Source organism: Genypterus blacodes, unplaced genomic scaffold, assembly GCF_046128005.1.
Source record: "Genypterus blacodes isolate CSIRO-AG114 ecotype Tasmania unplaced genomic scaffold, CSIRO-AGI_Gbla_v1 ptg000156l_1, whole genome shotgun sequence".
In the NCBI taxonomy this organism is placed as follows: Eukaryota; Metazoa; Chordata; class Actinopteri; order Ophidiiformes; family Ophidiidae; genus Genypterus; species Genypterus blacodes.
The window spans coordinates 6585157-6606055 of record NW_027466957.1 but is presented as its reverse complement, the minus strand read 5'-3'; the positions used below and the strand labels follow the sequence as shown (position 1 = coordinate 6606055).

Genomic DNA, 20899 nt, shown 5'->3' with positions numbered 1-20899 from the left:
CAGAAACTGAACAACAACAGATCATTCAAAATGATTTGTTGTGAAGTGTCGGTTGTTAATTAAAATATTCACGTTAAAATTCATATTTATTCATTTGTGGATAATAATCTGGGGCCTGATTGCTCCATGATCAGGGTGGGCAGATGACGTATCTCCACCAGCGTGCGTCAGCTTTTGAGGTGTCGCCGTGGCGTGGACTCGTGATATTACACAATTCTAACACAGGACAGAGTAAATCCCAATGTGACTCAGATACAAGTAGGTACAACATTTTTCTGTGACTCTGCAACCGCAACTATGACAAATGGATTCATTGCTCGGTTCACTATAGTAGCAGAAATACTAGAATCATAATGACTTTGATTCAAAGGAAAACTCCAGTCATCCACCTCTTACAGTGAGGAATGTTTCCTGTTGTACATATCTAAGAACTTGATTACATTTCTGTTTGATTTCATCAGGAATAAAACCATAGCAGTCTGGGTAATGTTGTCTGCTAATCCAGGTATGTACAGTAACTATGAGTAAATGTCTCATAATTCTTGGATGATTTTCCCAATAGACGAGTCAACAACAATGTACAGAAGAACATTTCTGTCCAGTCAAGTTTATTTCTATTGCCCAATACAATGTGTCAGAGGGCTTTACAGGCCCAGCGTAAACAAAGCGAGGAACAACAAGAAAATCTACTCAAATATAAGAAATATGGAAGAAATCCCAGGCAAGGAAATTCAGAAATTCCCTCTACTTGAACAGCCAGGTGTGCAAGAGGAAGCTAATAATTATGAGCTTCTGTGTCACGGTCATGATAACCTCTCATTATTATCAGTACGTTGTAATTATGCCTTGTGATACACGCTTATAATTATAACAAGCTAAGATTTACGAGCTCGTATTTACGAGCTGTATAAGTCTTTAATTTTATAATGGAAATAAAGTGGGATTTTTGCCCCCATTTCTACATCATTGATCTACATTCAACTTCAAAGTATTACTTGATTGTTAAGCCTGAATGGAAAGGTGATCAAATGGAATTGTTCGTTTATCCAAAGGTTAAATGACCCTGATATGTTTAGTCTCTCGGTGTTGCGTTTTGTTTGGCTCTGCCTGGCATGTGAAGGTGTGCCTTCAATCAGCTGTAATCATGGGCTGTGCCATGTGTTTCAGCCCTCCCCTTTAAATCGCTTTAAATGCGTTCCATTTGCGCATTAATTCATTCACAGAACCACGCGGACAACAAACATGAGGGATCCTGGGTGGAATATTCTCTTCTTCTCCTTTACATTTGTTGCTTCAGGTAAGTCAGAAAAACAAGCATTGCTGCGTATGATTGTTTAATTTGTAACAATGTTTGAAATTGTTTGTGGTTGATCATCCAAAAACAGCTCAGCTTCCTAAGAAATGCCCTCCGCCCGCCGTGTACCCGCTGACCAGGATGCACCCTAAATACGCGGGCAGGCAGAGCTTTGATCCCGGGGAGAAGGTTTACTACGACTGCGCCCAGGACTTCATCCCGGCCAAAGGCAACAGAGCGGTGCAGTGTGTGGAAGGAACATGGACCAAATTCACGCTCAAATGCGAAAGTAAGTACCTGGTGGTTTTTGTTCAGTTTCTTCAGGTAGGTTTCAGAAGATTTAAATTCGGATTGAAACGTTTGATGTGTCTGACAAAGCCTGTGAGTTAACGGAACAGATTTAAGGAACTCTATGGCACACTCTAGTGTTCAGTTTGGAAAACAGCAAGTTCTGTTTTCGAGTTAATTTAGTTTGGCACAGGAAATGGGGGGCGCATTTGTTTATACAGCTTCTGATTTATGAGGATTATTTATCACTACTAGATTAAATGTATTTCAGGCCGAAAGGCAAACAGACGCTGGTAAAATGTAATTTATGCCATTTTAATTCTCTTAGAAATGGTGTTTGTTTTGTTTTTATCACTGTTTTTGGTTCTCGTGTTGGATTTTATGTCTCGGGACAATTTCCCCTGTGTGAGGACAACTAAGTTCTACTCATTGTCTTTTCTTTTTTGTAAAATCTGTGTTGTCCTTCTTACAATCCTGGAACAATTCCCTTTAACATTGTCTTTTGCAAAATGGTAGAGTCGGATGATAACCTTCATTGTCTGTCCTTGGACTCAGTAATTCCTGCCTTAATGCTTTGTGTTTAATGGAGCGCTTCCATATATGGAATAAACCAAAGTAGATTGTTATGAAGTTAAAATGTGAAATCCAACACAAACCGCTCCCTAAATATTTTGATCCAAACATGAGACTTTACCAAAAGAATGGAAAATCCCCTGTGATTGTTATGACTGCCGGAGCAGAGAGAGGTTAGATATCTGGCTCAAGGACACTTCACCAGGCTAGAGGGTCGTTGTCTTTGTGAAGCAAGTTGGTGAAGTGTATTATAAGACTCAAAGTCAAGGTCCCAACACGACAAAGTAACTGCACATCAGTGTTTGGGTAAGCTCACAGAAGCAGCTGGATCTGTAGGAGCTAATGTGGCTTATTTTGTAACACTAGGTCAAATAGTATTTTGTGTTTTTTACAATATGGCAAATTAAAATTCCACTTTTGATTCTTGTTTTTGATCATGTCTCCTCTCTTATTCCTAACAGAGAAATCGTGCGGCTATGCTGGCGAACTTCCTAACGGGGAGTTTATATACGAGGGCAATTCAGTCCTTGGGGATAGAGTCAATGCCGTGTGCAATAAAGGGTGAGTTCTGCTTAAGGAGGCGGTGAAAAACTTTGTCAGAAAAAAAGCCTCAGAATGAGTTTTTCAAAGTTCCTTCTTGTTGGCAGATACACATTGAAAGGGATGAATTATCTGATATGCAAAAGCTCTGGCTGGACCGGCGAATTCCCTTCTTGTGAAAGTGAGTAACGTTTTCCTAACACAACGTGTTACCCCATATATAATTTAATGTAATTGAAATACGTGACTGTTGCTCTGCAGTTCCGACCAGATGCCCTGAGCTTCAGATACCAAACAGCAGACTTTCCTCCATGTATAATAAGATCAACTCGGTGGTCACTGTGAGCTGCAGCAGTGGATACACACGGACCGGCCCCAGCAAAGCCGTCTGTCTGGAGTCTGGGAGCTGGAGTGAACTCCCCGAGTGTGCGCTAGGTGACAAACGCTTCACTTCTGCTGTCATTTGCATATGGCGTCTGGATTTCAGTTTGCACCCTGGCACAGATGTCATATTCTTCTGCATTTATGAATAAGAAAAGCCGTGTCTGTGATTTAATTAAAGCAAATCTAATTTATTAACCAGTTCTTGTCACCTATTATTCAGTGAGAATGTTTTAATCTCCTCAGAAGCGCAGACCACCTGCTCCAACCCTGTGGTTGCCAACGCCACACTGAGTCGCGTTGGTGATGCCGCTGTGTATCGGGTCGGAGACTCCGTGACTTTCAGCTGCGCCCGGGGTTTCCAGCTGGCTGGAGGTCAGCAGGTCACTTGTGGCCCTGCTGGCCAGTGGCAGCCTCCACTGCCACACTGTCTGCCCACTAATACAACTCCATCACCTGACACAGAAGGTGAGTTTATGCTTCTGTTGGATCAGAAGCTTGGGATGCACAGCAAAATGCACATAGTGTCGTACTTGCAAGGTTGAGATCAGACGTCAAATGGTAAAGTGGTGAAACTATTCCCCTCTTCTCACAGGTAGATGTGGCGTTCCAGTGGACAACAAACCCAACGCCCAACTCGCTGACCACTACATCACAAGGACAGCGTTTGCTTCTCGTGAGCGAGTCAGGTTCGGGTGCGGGGTCGGACACATTCCAGTAGGAGGCAGCAGATACCGCACATGTGTCGGTGGAAAATGGACACCGTCCCGGCTGAAGTGTGAAAGTAAGAACTCCACACACCAGCAGAGTCAAGTTGTTGTGTAATGAGCAGCAGCAGCACTGAAGGTTTTTATGTCTGCCATCACTGAATTTAACACAATGTGTGGCAGTAGCTGTAGTAGTATTTTGCCACTCAAAGCTCTGCATCACTCTTCACACTGCCTTAAACTGCTTGATATCCAATGAGTTTCAGAAATATACTTAATATCGTGCTAATATTGCTATTTTTTATTTTAAATGTTTAGTGGAACCACCATACTCAGTGTTTTTGCTATTTCACATTTCAACAATTCATGTATTCAACACGACTGCAGGCACTTTTCCTTTTGCATGCTGAATCATTTTAGATTTTAATGTTATTACTACATAATAAATCACTTAAGCAGGATCTTAAACTGACTGGATAGGCCATCCTTTCTCTTAGTGTTTGACAATAATGCATTCAGACTTTTTAGACAAACGGAAAGTTTGAAGCCTGCGCAACTCCATTTTCCAACTGTAGTTTCTTTCTTTCTGTTTTCACCGTTTCATCTTTACAGGAAAGTCGTGCGGCTCTGCAGGAGAAATTCAAAATGGAGAGTTTGTGTACGTTGGAATAGAGTTTGGAGACACTGCTACAGCTGTGTGTAACGAAGGGTGAGCAAACGCTTGCATTTCTCCAGAGTTCAGCTTTTGCATTTGTCTGTCCTGTGCGTCACTGATGTGTGTTTGTGTCTTCATCCCCAGGTATCTGCTCGTAGGACGGGCAACCAGAAACTGCATGAGTGCCGGCTGGGATGGTCGCCTGCCCGTCTGTGAAGGTGATGTGATGCAGCCAAAGCAACATTTGTCAGGTTTAATACACACTCTTTAAATCTCTTCAGCCATGTCCGAACCCCCACTGTGTCTTCCCCAGTTCTTCAGTGTGAAGAGCCAACGCAAGCCACCAATGCAGAGCGGCTCGGCATTCAGCCTGAATCCTACGCGTACGGGATGGTGATTCGCTATGAGTGCAGCAGGGGAACTCTGATTGGACAGAGGGAGATACGGTGCAGGAAGGACGAGACATGGAGCGCCCCTCCTCCTGAGTGCAGAGGTCTTACACTCACTTACATGATTAAAAACAATGAAGTGTCATAGCTGTTTCAGTTTGTTTATGCCTGTATATTACAAAAAGTTTGTCCAGTAAAACTAAATGTTCCTAAATGTCTCCTTATCACAGTAATAACGTGTCCGTCTCCAAAAGTGCCCAACGCCTCCTGGGTGGGAGGAGGGGCTAAGACGTTTGAGTACAAGGACACTGTGACATTTCACTGTAACATGGACTTCATGAGGGTCGGCCCGAGCACCCTGACCTGTGGCAGAGATGGCCGGTGGACCGCCGCCTTTCCCAAATGTAAACGTAAGTAATCGACCTCTCTGTGTGTCTTATTACCTTGTTCTCCATTTTAAAAACGCACTGATAAAATAGCAATTACCTCTTGTTTTCCAGCATACAGCCGCTTCAGGAAGAACTAATGTACAGTATTCGAGTCTGGAATCAAATGTCTATTAAGCTATGCAGAACAATAACTTCATTCTAAAAACAGTTTTATAATGGACTTCCAATATATTTCCATGTGGTTAAAATATTAACAAATTGGCATAAACTCATGATGTACACATTAAAATGTTTGAAATGAAGCTGAAGTACAGTATGTTTATTTTGATAAGTGTTTTTGGGCAGGTAACAAGTACACACTTGTTTCATTCACCTCTGTACATAGTCTTTACAGTCGATAATGTTATGTGTATCATCTCTATAGACTAAACTGTGAGTGAGCATTTCATGAACAAACAAGCTACGAGAAAATAACACCAATTCATCCATTCATTTAAAAAGACAATACAAAATCCAGACATTTTTCTTTACATGAGCAATAACAATTCAAGTGCAAATATCATTATCAACTCTATGATACATCATAGCAAACTTGTTAAAAAGGCAACAGTTCAAAACAAATACATTGATCGGGTTGCAGGAAAGAAGCTAATTTTGCAGGGGGGTGAGGGTCGGGGAGGGAGAGGGGACTCGGGCCTGGAGATTCTAAACGTAACCCGTCACGTATTTAGGAGACTCGCAACGACACGACGTCATCACAGCTCGGCCCGGCGTCGCCCTCCTGTGGGACAAATGGAGTCAAAATCCCTCGATCTTCCCAAACTTTGGGCACTTATCACTTAAGGTAATAGATGGCAGTTACGTCCACCATGCCATCTTTTCTTTTAATGATTATGATTTCACATGAGGTGGAGAAGTATTCATTGGACATCAGGGCAGGGACTCCGTTTAAACGTGCTCGAGGGTTGAACACACAGCAGGATTGGGAGTTCACGTTGCCATCAGCTGATTGACAATGCAGCCAAGGTGGTGATGACTTGATTTAAAAACAAATAAAATAAAACTATCCTGTATATCAAAGTGTTTAGATTTGGACTAAAATTTAAATATACCCTGTTTTGGACGGTGTTTTTAAGTCACGCAAGAATATTTTGTAAGCACAATTTTTACTACATTTTGACAGACTTAACGTTTTTAGTATTTCTCTGCATATAAGAGGACGGCAACACATTAAAGGCTCGAGTATACAGGAAAGAATGTGAGACAGGAGAACAGGCACACTGCACTCAGTATATTTCTCCTTGCAATTTCAAAAAACTTTGACTTTCGGGTCATTTACGTCTGGACGAGGTCACTGACAGGTTGTTTTTGTAAGTTGCAGGATTCTATAGATATTTGACGTTCACTTCCAGCTCTGTAGGCCTTTGAATGGACGCATATGGAACCCCTGTGCTATTACATCATCAGCACAAAGCTAGATGATATGTACGGCACAATAGAAAGCTGCACGGATGCAATCGATTTTTCGTTTCAGTGTAGAATGTTAAAGAAAAACACTTAAAGAATGAGGTGAACAGATTTCTTTCTAACTTGAATCGGAAATTCACGTGTAGTCCCTTTTTTTTCAATGTGTTGAAGAATGTTTCAACTTACAAAAAAACTATCAGTGACCTCGTTTACATGCAAAAATTGAAAATCAGGAATATTTGGAGAAATTGCCACAGAACTGGATTTCTCTTGATGCGGCTGGATGCTGATAGGAGCCGCTGTGGGCGTCGTTCTCTAAAATTCTCCCTTTCTCTTTTTTAACAAATGTGAAGACAGGATGTAGGGGGCTGCCAGGTGTAACACATCTAACACACGCTCTCACACACACACGGCTTAATCTTAAGTACACTTTAGTTGTACCTGTCATGACAAGAGAAACATCGAATCTGATCAAGATTGCACCCCAACGCACATTTCCAACGCTTTCCCGCGGGTCAACAATAGGGTGTGAGCGAAATTAGGGTGTGTGATGTTTTTTCTTTAAATTAATTGCACTCGTACTAAAAAGGGGGAAAGATGGCAGGTTGTAGATCCAGTGCACAAAACAAGTCGACCTGCAGTCTTTGGAAGAGCTGACTGAATGAAGGGGGGAAGGGAGGGGGGATCTCTTTGGATTGGAAATGGGGGAGTGGAGAATGATTTTTTTTTTTTTTTCGGGGAGGGGGGGTCCTGCTTATACAATTTGGAATTAAAGAATTCAACCCTCGTCTATTTATTTTCATTATTTACAAGAATGAAACACAAACAAGATCAAACTGGTAGTCCACAGAGACGGTCGATGTGAGCTAATCAACGTACGGCGTATAAGACATCTGATCCTCCTTTTCTTTATACCTACAGACTATTAGTGTGGTAAAAAAAAAATCAGTATATGTGAAAAAAAAAAACAATGAGATTAAAGAATTAAAGTGACCTTTTTTAAAAAAAGAAAAGAAGCAGCAAACATAATGTCCATCAAAGACATTTCTCTCTTTCTGCCCCTCTCTCGCTCAGAGGCATGCTCAGCTACATCGTCACATTATCTGATTTCTGTGGCTCTCGCATTTACACGTTTCACACATTTCCTCTCCCAAATGTCCACTGTGCTCCCCGGAATGATCAACCAGCTTTTTTTTTTTGTTGTTATGGTGCTTTTTTTTTTTTTTTGTCAAGTTAACTTGAAGGAGAAGAAGAGTAACGGAAGATATGTGTAGGCGCAGCCCGGACAGAGGTGAACTCAACGTAGATTCAACTGTTTTAACAGCAATACCCTTTGAAACTTGCTCTAAGAGCTCTGATAAAGTAAGACTTTGACCCCCGGGATGCAGCTGTGATGTGACATTAACAAACCGCTCCTCCTCGAGGAAAACACACAGACACTGACGATGGGAAACGGGGAGTTGTGGGGGTGGGGGTGTTACGCAAGACTTAAAGACAATACTCACAGTCATACTTATGGTGGGAAGAGGGATCTGGAACTCAGACTTGCTTCATTTACACAAACAACAAGCTCGAGCTCAAACCACACGCCGACGTCACTCCTACTGTCTGAAACCCAATGTTTCTACTGCGGGGAGGATGGTTGTGGTTTCATTTTGCAGCACAACACACCCACGCGCACACACACACACACTCACACTCTACATCCCAACTAATTGCTCGAGCTCAGGATTGCAGACCTGCTGATGAACCCTCAAAACTAATCCTTCAGGTCTGCGGAGCGTGCTTTTGTCGTCAACACTTTCGGATGTCGTGAATTGTGTGCTTTGAAGTCTATGGAGATGTCAGGGATGCGGCCTGTCGGGTTGAGGCGGGGGAAGAAGGGGGGAAGGGCGGGGTTGTCGGGGCGTCAGGACCTGGTGCTTCGTCGTGGGCCGCCGTTACCTTTTACTTGTATGGTCGCAGGAACGCGGAGACTTTGCTGCTTATGAGGCGTATGAAGGATCGAGGAAGCATCTCGTTGGACTCCCGAGTGGTGTACTTGAAGTAGTTGTTTGGGTGAGCCAGCACGTCAAAAAGAGTCTTAATCAGTTTTTTATCCTGTCGGGGAAGAAACAAATCAATGAGATGTTTACGTTTGGGCTGAATTGTATCTAAAGAGGCGTAGAATAGCAGAGACTCCAAGCTCCCAAAGCCTTTGATCGCACACAGGTAGTAAGGAATTGCTCACCTTCAGGATCTCTTGATGGTTTTCTGAGGCGTAGAGTCTTCCGTCCCGAACGATGTCCTCAACAAGCTGCTCATAGTCCTCTGAATTCACAGAGATGAGACAAAAGAGTGAGGGACATGAAGCAAACGAGGCAGACTAACAACTTCAAACGAACTAATCAACAAATAATACAGTCTACACGTTGACAAACTCTCCGTCCGCTTGGTTGGTGCTGCGTACCGTCGTATGTGACATAGGGGATCTGGAAGCCCCGGGCGCTGTTGGCCTCGTTGGACTTGAAGTTGATCCAGAGGCGTCTGGAGCGAGCTGTGAAGGCGATGGGCCGCTCGTACGTCTGGCACGTCTCGTAGGTTGTGATGGATGTAGCCGACCCTGGCAGGAGCAGAAAGACCATAATGACCAATTGGCTTTTAAAAATAAACAATGAACAACCGAGAAAGAGAGGTGCTCACAGTTCTTCCTCATGACCAGCACGTCTCCGCACTCATCCTCGGAGGGCAGGAAGATCTCCGGCACCACAATCAGGATCTTGCGCTTGCTGGGCGGGTTGATGTTCCAGATACACTCCACGTTAGCTGGGTAATTACCCGGGTAGTTAGGAGACTCAATGTAGCCCATGAACTCGCCCATCTCGCCGCCGCATTGCCTATCTAGACGCACGCAGACGACACAAATTACAGTCAGTCTACCTTTTTAAAAACAACACTTTACAGTCATTGTGGCCGGCGCTCACACTCACTCTTGCACTGAGAGACACTGGTCGCTCCGTCAAAATCAGTGGTGGTGTTTCCAGGGCAGGAAATGCAGTAGTTCTGCCTGAACTCTGTCTGGTAGGTGCCGACTGGGCAGCGGATACACCTGTGCACTGTGGTGTTATAAAAGTGACCAGGAGAACACTGGACTGCACAGAAGAAACACACACACGCAAACACACATAAATTAAGTAGGCGAACTCAAACAGGTGTGTTGTAGTCTTTTCATGAGAGGAGCAGGAGCTGACCTTTCACTTCACAGTCATGGAAGGAGCTGGCTCCCTCCCGCTTGGTGCTCAGTCCTCCCCCACAGGGGAAGCAAAGCGTGCGTCCCAAGTCTGGCTGGTACGTCCCCTGAGGACAAGGCAGGCAGGGCTTGAACCCATCGCTGGAGAAAAACCCCGTCGGACAGTGACCTGGATTTGATTTGAGAGCAAGTTTATCTCTTCACCTGATCAGACGTGAACGTTTTAACACCTCAGTTACTAAGGATTGAGCTGTGGTCTACCTGCACAGGAGGAGATGTTCCGAGCCCCGACAGGCCCGTGGCCGTCGCTGCCGGGGCAAAGGTCACAGGCCAGCTGCCCCTCCTTCTCCTGGAAGGTGCCCGGCGGACACGGGACACAGCGCCCCTGCTCGCCATGGTAATAAGACCCCGACAAGCATCTGACTGAGAGAAGATCCACAACGGGGCCTCAGAGATGAACACAAGCTTCACTTTCATCAATCATTTAGTCTGCAATTCTGTTTGAGTTCAGACTCTGTAGTCAGTGATGAAAGAAGAACTCAAGAAGCAGAAGTAAAGATAGAAGTCAGAAATGGAAACACTGCAGATCCAGTAGCTGCTGGTGTCTCCGTCCTGATCCTCTCCTGATCTCTGGGTCTTACCACATCGACCACTCTCTCTCTCCCAGCCCGGGCCACAGTTCTCCTGAGACGGGGTCGCCTGGGGAAGTTTCTGGGCCACCTCGTACTCCAAACCTGCCACTCGGATCAGGAAGCGCTCCTGGTTGATGGATTTCTTCAGAGCCTTGATGTACGTCTTCACCTGCCTCTCCATTCGCTGTCTGAGGCAGCTGAGATTGCAGCTGCCTGGTTACGGGTGGAACAAAAACAACAAACGTTAAAAGGGACGATAACTGACGGGAGGACAGACGGTGACGGTTCCACACTGACCTGTGGTGTCTCCAGGTTTGACCTCGGCCTCCAGCTCCAATGTGATGCGCGTTACCTCTTTGTTTGAGGGGTTGCGGGCGCGCCGACCTTTAGTTTTCTTTGACGAGTCGCATTTGAGGTTGACAAATGTGACCAGGCAGTTACTGCAGGGCTGCCCGCCTCCTGTGGGTGTATCATGCACATGTGTGTATTTATGATCATAGACCAAAGAGAGCAGATTGATGAACTAAAGGCCCATATTTAGCTTTGTACTGTATTAGCAGGTAAGTATAGTTCACTTTGGTGTCACACACGGGGTTAATGTCCTATTTCCTGCACAGACAGAGACTGACCTGGACCAAGCGTCCGTCCTCTGTCCTCCGTCCTGCCAGTCAGCTTAGGGTGAAGGTGGCATTTGGCATTTTTTATCTTAAAAGAAGCCGTCTGCTTCACTGGAGCGGCCAGAGTCTCTACAGGCAAAACACAGCACAGTGGGTGGGAGGGAAACGGCCACCAATTGACGAGGACACACACACGCACACACACACTATGACAAACCCATGCAGCTCTGGCTGTTGCTGGAGTTGAGCCTGGAGGGAGACTTCCCTCTGAAAATGGGGATGCCGCAGCTGACTGAGTAGCTGCTGTCAGACTCTGCGAAAGGTCACACACACACACACACACACACACACACACACACACACACACACACACACACACACACACACACACACAGGAGGCTTAACAATGCAAAGCTGCTTTTTCCGGGAGACTGCTGATGACTGTGATGACTGCTGTAGACACGCCTACCTGCCAAATAATGAGCCTTAGAGGCGCAAGTGAGTGAGCAGCTCTCTTTTTTGCCCGTCTTGCTGCAGGTCAGCGTGGCTTTGGGCGCCACCAGAACACCAGCACATTTCACCAGCTCTGAGGGACAACAAAGGCCACAGTGAATCACACACTTACACACAGGCACTGGTGTTGACTATCGTGTGTGTGTGTTCCATCAAACTGACCACAAGGGGGCAGTGATGGTACGTACCAATGCAGTCCTTCCTGTTCCAGTGCAGCTTGTACCCTGGTGGACAGGTACACTCGTAACCCCCCAGAGTGTTAGTGCAGCTGTACTTACAGCCTCCGCGGTTTATGCTGCATTCGTCAATATCTGTGAATATATATGGACATTTTCAACACGCATCAGCGAAACGGCGACTTTAATGCGCGCACAAACCTGGCAACAAGGCGGAAGGGGGGAGAGGAGGGAGGGAGGGAGTCAAAGCTCAAATCAGAAATAAAAATGATCGTAAACACAAAAATCAATCCAAAGTTTTGCACTGAGAAGAGCTGGAGTCGATTTTTGTGAAACGAGAGAGAGACAAGTTAGGAAATGGCGGCGGCGACAGCTTTAAATGAGGAGTTCCTGTGAGGTCACTTTAATTCATCCTGTCAGGGTGTCACATTCCCACATTCCAGGGAGATTCATGTGTTTGCGTGTAAACACAAGTGATTACTCATTTTGATGTTGCCGCAATAAATTACACAGTCAAAACTCCTCTGCCCTCTTCGGCGGTGGCGAAGGAAGCAAAGAGGAGTAAATTAAATTGCACTTTTTAGTAAAGGACCCAGGTGGGGGGAGGAGGGGGTGGCTGCCGCGGACGCCACACACAAAATGAGTTTACTGGGTGAGAGTGCGAGGAAGCGGGTAAGTGGCGGGACACAGACGGAGATAATGGCAGTGATTGATGATCTGGTCCGGCTGATATGAAACGCGCCTCCTTGTCTTGTTCAATTATTCGCCCCGAGTAAAGACTTGAAGTCTGCTCGCCTCTGTGCGCCAGCGGAGAAAACATGATGACTTCATCAGGCCGACGCGTAGCCAAAGCGACTTGGAGATGCAGTGAGAGATGAGCTGCTTATCCTCATGCATCAAAGCACTTCATTTAAAAAGGACAAAGGACTGTAATGAATATCTGATGAAAAAGGAGCTGGACTGCAAACAGCTGCTCTTTTAACTATTCCTTTCCTCCCATGCTTGATATGAAACCAAACATCTCTCCCCTTCTTCTTCTTCTCCTTCTTCTTCTTGTGTTCGATTGGAGCAAGCCAGCAAGAAACCTTTAAACTCAACAAATGCCTTCGCCAGCAGTCACAGAGACGAGATGGAAACTTCTTTAAGTCTTTACTTTACTCATTTTATATACAGTTTTTGCATCAGTATTTTTGCAATAATAGCTTGGATGTGCTTGTGGGCTTATTGGATCTAAACCCTTATGGGAAATTTCAAAGTGAAATTATTGAACTTTTCCTTTTAAATATGAACCTCGTTGGTATCGAGCTGTTGCAGTGCAAGGGAATCAGTTTTGCTGCTCATCCAACTCGCCGGGAGACTTTCACACCTCAGACCAAACCAGGTGGCTTCATGGGTCACATGGTGTATCAAGCGTCCCTGTATGATGGAGGATCCTTTTCTGTATTTCTCTGTGGCGTTCAATGTCAACGCGATCGTCTGATGCGATCTTTTTAGTATTCAGTAACAAAAGCTTTGTGTCTTCTATCTTTCCCGGCAAGTAGAAGTGACGGATTGTTTCTCGAGCGGCTTGTGAGAATGTGAGAAAGTGTTTGTCTCGGTTGGGAGGAATGTGTTCAGGCTCCCGGCCGCAGCGTTTGACAGCAGGTCACTGACCTAATTGGGTTTGTTTAGAGTGAGCCTATTGTTAAACACTGAGCGAGGCGTTCTGGATAGTTTGCCAGCTATATTTCGGTTGATAAGCTCGACGGGGGGAAACCATAACCTTGGTTGGGGTCGGGTGTGAGAAAGTACAGCATAAATCTCCAGGGTTATCTGAGAGTTCCGACAGCACAGATGAAGAGCAAAGGAGGGGGGAAGCATTCATCACCGGCTCGCTACAATAGTAAAGAGAGACGTTTACGCCACCGTCTTGACCACTCAGTAAGGTTTGATCTCACTTTCATCACTTCTGTCGCGCCTGAGAAAGACTCACAAATCAATTTGACTGTTTTTTCCTACTTGGACCGACAGCTTACACGGTTTGCCTGTGTGTGGGAGAGATTTGTGAGAAAATACATTTTGAATGTTGGCTCACACATACAGGGGGGTTTGTGTGTGTGTGTGTGGGGGGGGGGGGTTTGTGTGTGTGGGGGGGTGACGTCACTAATATTCCTATTTGTGCGTCCTTTTGTAACGTACGTACCTGTTCAGCAGACCTTTCAGTCGTGAAGCTGTTTGTGACTGTGCTCGCTCTCTCTCTCTCTCTCTCTCTCTCTCTCTCTCTCTCCCTGTCTCATAACTACTGCAAGGCCCTGAGGCACTGGAGACAGCAGCAGATTCTAACTGTGATACACACTCCATCAAAGGGCCGCCCCTGCACCCTGATGTGCTCTGACGGGCCCCTCGCTGCCTTCCAGCCAGGTCTGCCGCGCCCCCCCACCCACACACACGCACACACACACACCTCCTCCTGCTCCTGCCCTCAGTACAGTAGCTACCTGTTAGTGCTTGATGGACCGTTCCATTTTAAAACACCTTATTAATGATGAATCACATACTTTGCATGACTGCCAACAATTTGCAAAGTACACCGGACCTTTTGAAGAGTTATGTCCCAGCTTCCAGGCCACCATCATCGTGAGTTCCTCTGAGGTTATTTCAGGGTAAATCCATCACAGCAAACGCCAATTGCAGTTATTAGCAACAGTTGATGCGTTTGAGGGAAAGATGAAAACACAGTGCTTTAGGAGCAAAGGGGCGAAGTGAAGACAAACAATAAGCTTTCAAAGAAAGAGAGCGCGAGAGAGGGGGCGAGCGAGCGAGAGAGAGACAGAGCGAGAGAGAGAATATTCACTTTGATGGATCATCTATCAGAATTGGGTTTCCAGTCATGGAAATAAATGGAAAACAATCACAGCCTGGAAAGTATAAATCAAGCTAAGAAGCTGTTGTATTCCTGGCAAACAGCTCGGAATTATGAGTGAAATTTAAAGAATACATAAAGGATTTACATGTTATGTTGTGTTATTTAAGCACTAAAACCCTTTTATTATATCTCTGGTTGCAGTCTGACCCTTTAAGCGACAGCAAGCTGATGAATTCTTCTGTGTCATCAATATAAGATGGTTGTAAAATATTCAATTACCTTAAGTAATATTAATACATCTGACCCACTTCTACAGCGGCTGAATACTTCCTTCAAAATCAATCTAACAGAGGGGGAGAGGAGTGTGTGTGTTTGTGTGTGTGTGATGGAGATGGGAGTGACAGTGTGTGTGTGTGAGCTCACCTCCGCAGTGTGCCAGGCCATAGAGGACGTAACCTTTTTGACAGAGACACTGGAAACTGCCTGCAGAGTTGACGCAGAGGTGGTCGCAGGCCCGATCGAAGGAGCACTCGTCGATGTCTGTGTGGAGAGAAAGACGGAAAAGCTCAGATGCCGGACTCGGAGGATTGTTGTCGTGGCGACACATCCTCACGTGTTGTGTCGCACTGCAACTGAGTCAAATTGCACGTCGTGACAAAAAGTTGTTTCTTTCTTTGGACTCGTCTGGGTTGGTGCTCGACATTGGCGCTGACCTTCGGCAAACTCGCATCTTTCCTGTTTCGACACGCTAAAATACAATTCTCAAAGCAATTTCAGAATAAAAAGCGACCTCAGCAGGGAGTCGACACAAAGTCTGCGTTTCACCTGACAATAGCAGCTGGAGGACTGCTGCTCTCCGCTCAACGCACAGCTCCTATAATAACTCCCAGGATCCTTATGGCCATTACGGTACTAATGTTTCACTCCGCTGATGTGAGTGGATGTAGAGGACACTTGAATCGAATAAACACGCCACAGTATGAACCAGGATCAATCTGCTCTGCCACCTCTCACCTCAGTCTGACAGTCCGGGGGGGTCAGAGAGATGCTAAGCCACACTGCAGCAGCCTCCTTCTTCAAGCATTGTGAGCAGTCAGATAAATGTCAGAGGCCAGAGGAGCAAACGGGTTGATACACAAAGCTACAGGAGATGGTTGACATTTGGTTTTATTACTATCACGGTTTCTTTTAATGTCAGCGCTAATCTGTGTCAAGCCCGGGCAGCACAGGCAGCACATGCTAGGGGGGAAACCAGGTTGGCTCATCTGAAGAAGGACAGAGAACATGACTTTTTCTCGCTCTGGTTCCCTTCATTAAGTGCGGCGCTGGCTGGCAGCATCACACACAGATGAGACAGGAATTCAGTTTAATTATGTGAATAAAGGCAGAAGATAAGACTGATACCTGTGCAAATCCGGCTTGGTTCTGTCGTACCCACCTGCTGTCTAATAAACTCAACCTTACAAGTCCAAGGCATTATTTTGTGAGCGCATATAACTTCATCCCTGGTTTCATGTTAGTTGAAACTCTCTGGTCGCCCAATGAGAGTCCTGACAGCAGCGAGAGGAAAGCACCTCCTGCTTGCACGCATCAGGCGTTGCAAAAGTTGTCATTTTTCGGGCAGATTGAGCGTTGACTTTGCTCAGCACATTTTTATTTTCACCCAAGCGTCTAAAAGTCCTCTGGGAAATACAAGTGGTGACTGATTTTCCCCTCTAAGAAATATGCTGCAAATAAATGATGCCATAGCCTGAGGTGCGATTATCGGCGTATCATTTTCCATTTTCGACCAGAGGAGAAAAGTGGACCCCTTATTTACCGCAGAGCTAAGCTACGTGCTCGGCAACCATGGAGAGATAGAGAGAGCGAAGACGAAGAGACACACGAGGAAGATGGAAATCACACAAACCCTCGCTTATTGTCTTCTGTGTTTATCAGTTCAACTCATTCATGCCAGACTGAAGAGGGGAGTCGGGACGCAAACCTCTCACCTCCAGCTTCCACATTTGCACAAAATCACCCACCAAGGGAGCAAATGAGCTCGCAACAATGGAGGTGCTGAAACAAAGAAAGGCCACTGTTGTTTATGGAGAACAGATAAGAGCTTTCTCATAGATGTTCCTCTCTGGAGAAGACATGAGATCTGATAAAGGCCACAATGCCCTCATATGGATTAGCGGTTAGAGGAGGAGGCGGCCGGACTCGGTGGGGTGTTGAGCGCTCTGGAATGCCGACAGGGGGGCTCAGCAGACAGGCCCCGTCCTGACTGCTGCTGCTGCTGCTGCTGCCACGGCCCACTGACAGCAGGGAAACACCATGACTGTTTAAACCGAGATAAACCCGGGAGTTCAGTTTACACATCTCAACACCTCCCGGTAACAGCAAACATCCATTTAAGAGTAACTGATATCACAGTGCAGCGCGTCTAAGCTTTGCCTGCTTTGACTGTGAGTGCTGCTGCCATTTAACACCAGCATCTACTATAACAGCACGGAGATTATTGTATCGGTGTCCTCACACACAGATGCATGTGAGGACAATGATCAGCGTGATGATAATATATATATTCATTTAACTCCAATTACTGTGTCTGCTTATGCGTCTTCTGTTATTAAATTAACTCAGAAAATGATGTTGAGGAAATTCAATCATGTGGGAAAGAGCAATCAAGTATCCGTGCGTCAGATTAGCACTCGGTAAGACTAAATGAAGCGTTCTCACTGAGAGACGTGCCGCTGTCGTAGTCTGACGGCTGGCGAGAAGAGTGTGATGGCAGGAGAAGATGAAAGGAGTGAGCAGAGGAAAGGAGGCAGACAGGTGAGTCAGTGTAGCGGTGAGGTGCAGCAGACGACACTTCACTCAACAGGACGCTCGCATTATCAAAACCCTCCTCACTAGACAAAACACGCAGCCCCAAACAAGGACAGCACTGTTCCACAGCTGCCATGGCATACAGACGCGATACGGCCCAGTCGGCTACGGTGCAGAGCCGCGGCAAACACATTCCAGCACACACACACAACACATTTTCTGAGTTATCTGCTCCATTTTGACAAAATAAACTTGGTATTGTTCCGCTCCCGATGATGAGAGAAAAGCACACCACCAAAAATAGATTCTAAGTGACAAAAAGTGGGTGCAGAGTGTATATTTTCACTGACCGCATGTGATGTTTGTGTACTGTGGATGGAGTGCTGTGATTCAATGCAGCAATTCTAAACCCATTGCATGACACTGATGTGTACCAGGCCGGCTATTGATTGACCACATCAATGCGGAGAGGATAAAAAACATCACATGTCATCTGTTTTTCCACTGGCAGAGGGGCTGAGCTCAGCTCCACACTTCTAGCCTGCCTGTCTTCTTTCACCAGATGTTTCTGGAGTGGCTTGATTCATCCAAGACCCAGAGGTTTTAAAGCTGGAGCTTTAATTCCCCACACCTGTGCTCAGGCCATGGCAAAGTCTTTATTTGTTCTGCGGCTAGTCCCCCCCCCAGCTCCTGCTGAGCGATGGCTACCACCGAATAAAACAGACAAACAACCAGAGAGACCTGGTTTGGCTCCTCTGCTGTCGGAACAATCCCAGGAGCAAATCTTACCCCAATTATGATATTTCCGTAAAATCAATAGGAAGGCATGTTTGATTTACCATTGTTATGGATTATTTCAGCTAAATCAGTGGAAAATTGGTGGTTCTCAAACTGTGGCACGTGTACAACTGGTGGGACTTGGAGCGCCCCCTTGTGGTAGGCTGGATGTGCAGAGAATCAAAACAACTATATGATTAGTGAGTGCTGAAATCTATGACTTTGGCAAATTCTTCAACTTTGATTCAACTCAAATGGGTTTCATTACTTTGTTTTAGTGAAAGTTGCCTAACTTCCAGTAACTTGTGACTCATGCAGCTGAGGTTCTGTTTTCTGTGATGTGGCACCTGGAAGTTGTGATTTACTCCTAGGTGGTAAGTGGTTTGCAAGCCGCCCAGAGGAAGAGAAACCGGTTGGGTTTGAGTCTTAACCTACCTTGACACGTTCTCTCATTGGTCAGCAGCTTGTAGCCCTTCTTGCAGCTGCACTCAAAGCTGCCCACTGTGTTTCGACACACATGGTCGCAGCCCCCATTGTTAAGACGGCACTCGTCAATGTCTGTGAAGAGAAAATCAAAAGGATGGACCGCAGCACAGGATGAAAAGAAGAGAAAACATCACTGGACATAATGAGCTGTTGATTTCGTTTTTTAAAATCCAGACAGTGAAGCTGCGATGCATGAACAGGAAGTTGTCTCGTCTCGTGACGTCCAGACAGGATGATGGACCAGCGTGTTACCTGCTGCTCCTCATGGATAGACGGGTTAAATGCAGAGAACATGTGTATTGTCTGCACTGCGAGTACGACATAAACACGCACGGAATAAATAGGATTCCATGATGGCGTGTTGCGTAATGTACAGTGAGGAGAGTCCACCTGGTGAGGAAATGCAGTTGGAGGCTCAGACGATGTTGACACGTCTGAATAACACCATTTCAAATGACATAATCTGGGTTTGTTACTCACTTGATCTACAGCGACTACATCATGTTTGAAAATAAAAAAGCGCATTGTTTCTATTAGGATCAAAGTGGTAACATGCATGTAAACGTGGCGCATACAGAAAGTGGAAATGAGCCTCAGAGTGTTGCTCCATGTGTGTGTGCCAGACTGCAGCTCTCACACAGTAAATCACCAGCGTCCATCTCCTTCCAATTACTCTTGTTTCTCGCGCCAATATCCAATCGATACATCATCTGCTCTAACCGGCTTTGATGGCGCAACGCTTTGGCAAGTTTGGCAGTGTTTCTGATTAATTCTGAATCTTCATCAATGAGCCGTCCACCTCTTGAGGGAGTCTTCATCATCTGGTTAAAATGAACTCATCAGAAATGGAATAAAATAATCCATTCCTTGCTCTGTCTTTGTCTCCTGCCTTCAGAAGTGCCTGGCCTGCAGCGAGCGCCTCTCTTCTCCTGCCAGAGTTTCTGGGTTTGTTTTCCTCTCGAACTAAACTAATAAGCCCATGTACTTTTATCAGAGTTGTTAGAGTGGTATTATGAGACTTAGAGACCAGACAGATCTCTATTCCTGCATTCCTGGAAACATAGATAGCCATCATTCCCCCCGATTCCGCCTCTGCTCCCTGATTCTCTCTCTTTTTTTTCATTGATCTAATACATTCATCCATTTTTTTCTGAAGTTTGGAAACTGGATTTTTATTAGAAATAGTGGAGTTGGTTAAGGATACAGGCAGCTTGAGGTGAGGATGCTCTGCCAAGATCATACTCAGAAAAGGAAGACGACGATGATGATGATGATGATGATGATGATGATGAGGATAATGATGATGGGAATAAGGAGGTAGTGTGGTAGCGATGGTGCCAATTAGGACACAGGCAGCATAGGAGCGCTTGTGGATGGTGTGAAGCAAATCCAGTTTATAATAACTCTGTACTTAGAGTAGTCTTGGATTAGACAAAACCATCCGCCCCGGTGTGTTGAGAGGTTGTTAACGTGGAGAATGTAGGATAGAGAAGCAAATATATCTCCAAAAGGGAGAACTGTAAGTGCTAATGAAGTAACTGAGACGTGAGGAAGAAGGTGTGTATCAGTGAAACATGCGGCCACACTTTACCTTTGCACGTCTTGCGGTCGGGCTGCAGAGTGAAGCCGACAGGACAGCTGCAGCGGACTCCGGTCACCGAGTCGTGACAAGTGCTATCGCAGCCGCCGTTGTTCACTGCACACGTCTCTGCGGGGGAACAAACGCTCTCAGTCAGACACCCACGAGAAATAAACACCCCAGAATGTGTCTCACCTTATTGATTTCCATTCATAACACTGAGCCCCAAAGGGAATCTGGAGTGGCAACAACTCCACCAAGAGTCTCAATGGCGGCAATACTAAGTTTCTACCAAGCTAATTTCTTTGGGCGGCTTCCAAGTGGCTATCTGTCCCCCAGAACACACTTCGAATGTTTTTACGAATCACATTTAGCTCACCCAGCATGCTTAAATAACTGCAGCAAGGCTTTTATGGCTGCAGAGAAGAGGAAGAGCGCCTTTAGTTTCAAACTTGTAGTTCCTGAGCATCAATACCTGCGATTGGGATGTTTAACAACGGAGGAGTCTCCCTTTAACAAACAAAACTTTACTCCTGCTCAAATGTTTTGAG

The 20899-nt window shown here is 45.6% G+C and overlaps 2 protein-coding genes across 3 annotated transcripts in view; one reads left to right on the top strand and one right to left on the bottom strand.

The window, feature by feature from the left end:
* Positions 1-1137: 1137 nt before the first annotated feature.
* Positions 1138-5518, top strand: LOC143013459 (P-selectin). Its single transcript, XM_076167097.1, has 12 exons — positions 1138-1297; positions 1386-1583; positions 2617-2716; positions 2803-2876; positions 2957-3130; positions 3323-3544; positions 3672-3860; positions 4396-4492; positions 4583-4656; positions 4752-4931; positions 5058-5237; positions 5328-5518. Exons 1-12 carry the CDS (start codon positions 1243-1245, stop codon positions 5351-5353), a joined length of 1569 nt encoding a protein of 522 aa, XP_076023212.1. The 5' UTR covers positions 1138-1242; the 3' UTR covers positions 5354-5518.
* Positions 5519-7692: 2174 nt separating this feature from the next.
* Positions 7693-20899, bottom strand: part of scube3 (signal peptide, CUB domain, EGF-like 3) — a 59498-nt gene continuing 46291 nt past the window's right edge. For both annotated transcript variants that reach the window (XM_076167095.1, XM_076167096.1), the window contains 16 exons: positions 20361-20477; positions 18719-18841; positions 15119-15235; positions 11863-11985; positions 11631-11747; positions 11379-11474; positions 11174-11290; positions 10842-11003; positions 10554-10757; positions 10174-10335; positions 9914-10081; positions 9653-9814; positions 9366-9563; positions 9133-9285; positions 8914-8993; positions 7693-8783 (listed from right to left, as the gene is read on the bottom strand). In XM_076167095.1, the coding sequence (XP_076023210.1) occupies positions 8631-8783; positions 8914-8993; positions 9133-9285; positions 9366-9563; positions 9653-9814; positions 9914-10081; positions 10174-10335; positions 10554-10757; positions 10842-11003; positions 11174-11290; positions 11379-11474; positions 11631-11747; positions 11863-11985; positions 15119-15235; positions 18719-18841; positions 20361-20477 (2252 nt within the window). In that variant the 3' untranslated portion in view covers positions 7693-8630. The remainder of the gene's footprint in view (positions 8784-8913; positions 8994-9132; positions 9286-9365; positions 9564-9652; positions 9815-9913; positions 10082-10173; positions 10336-10553; positions 10758-10841; positions 11004-11173; positions 11291-11378; positions 11475-11630; positions 11748-11862; positions 11986-15118; positions 15236-18718; positions 18842-20360; positions 20478-20899) is intronic.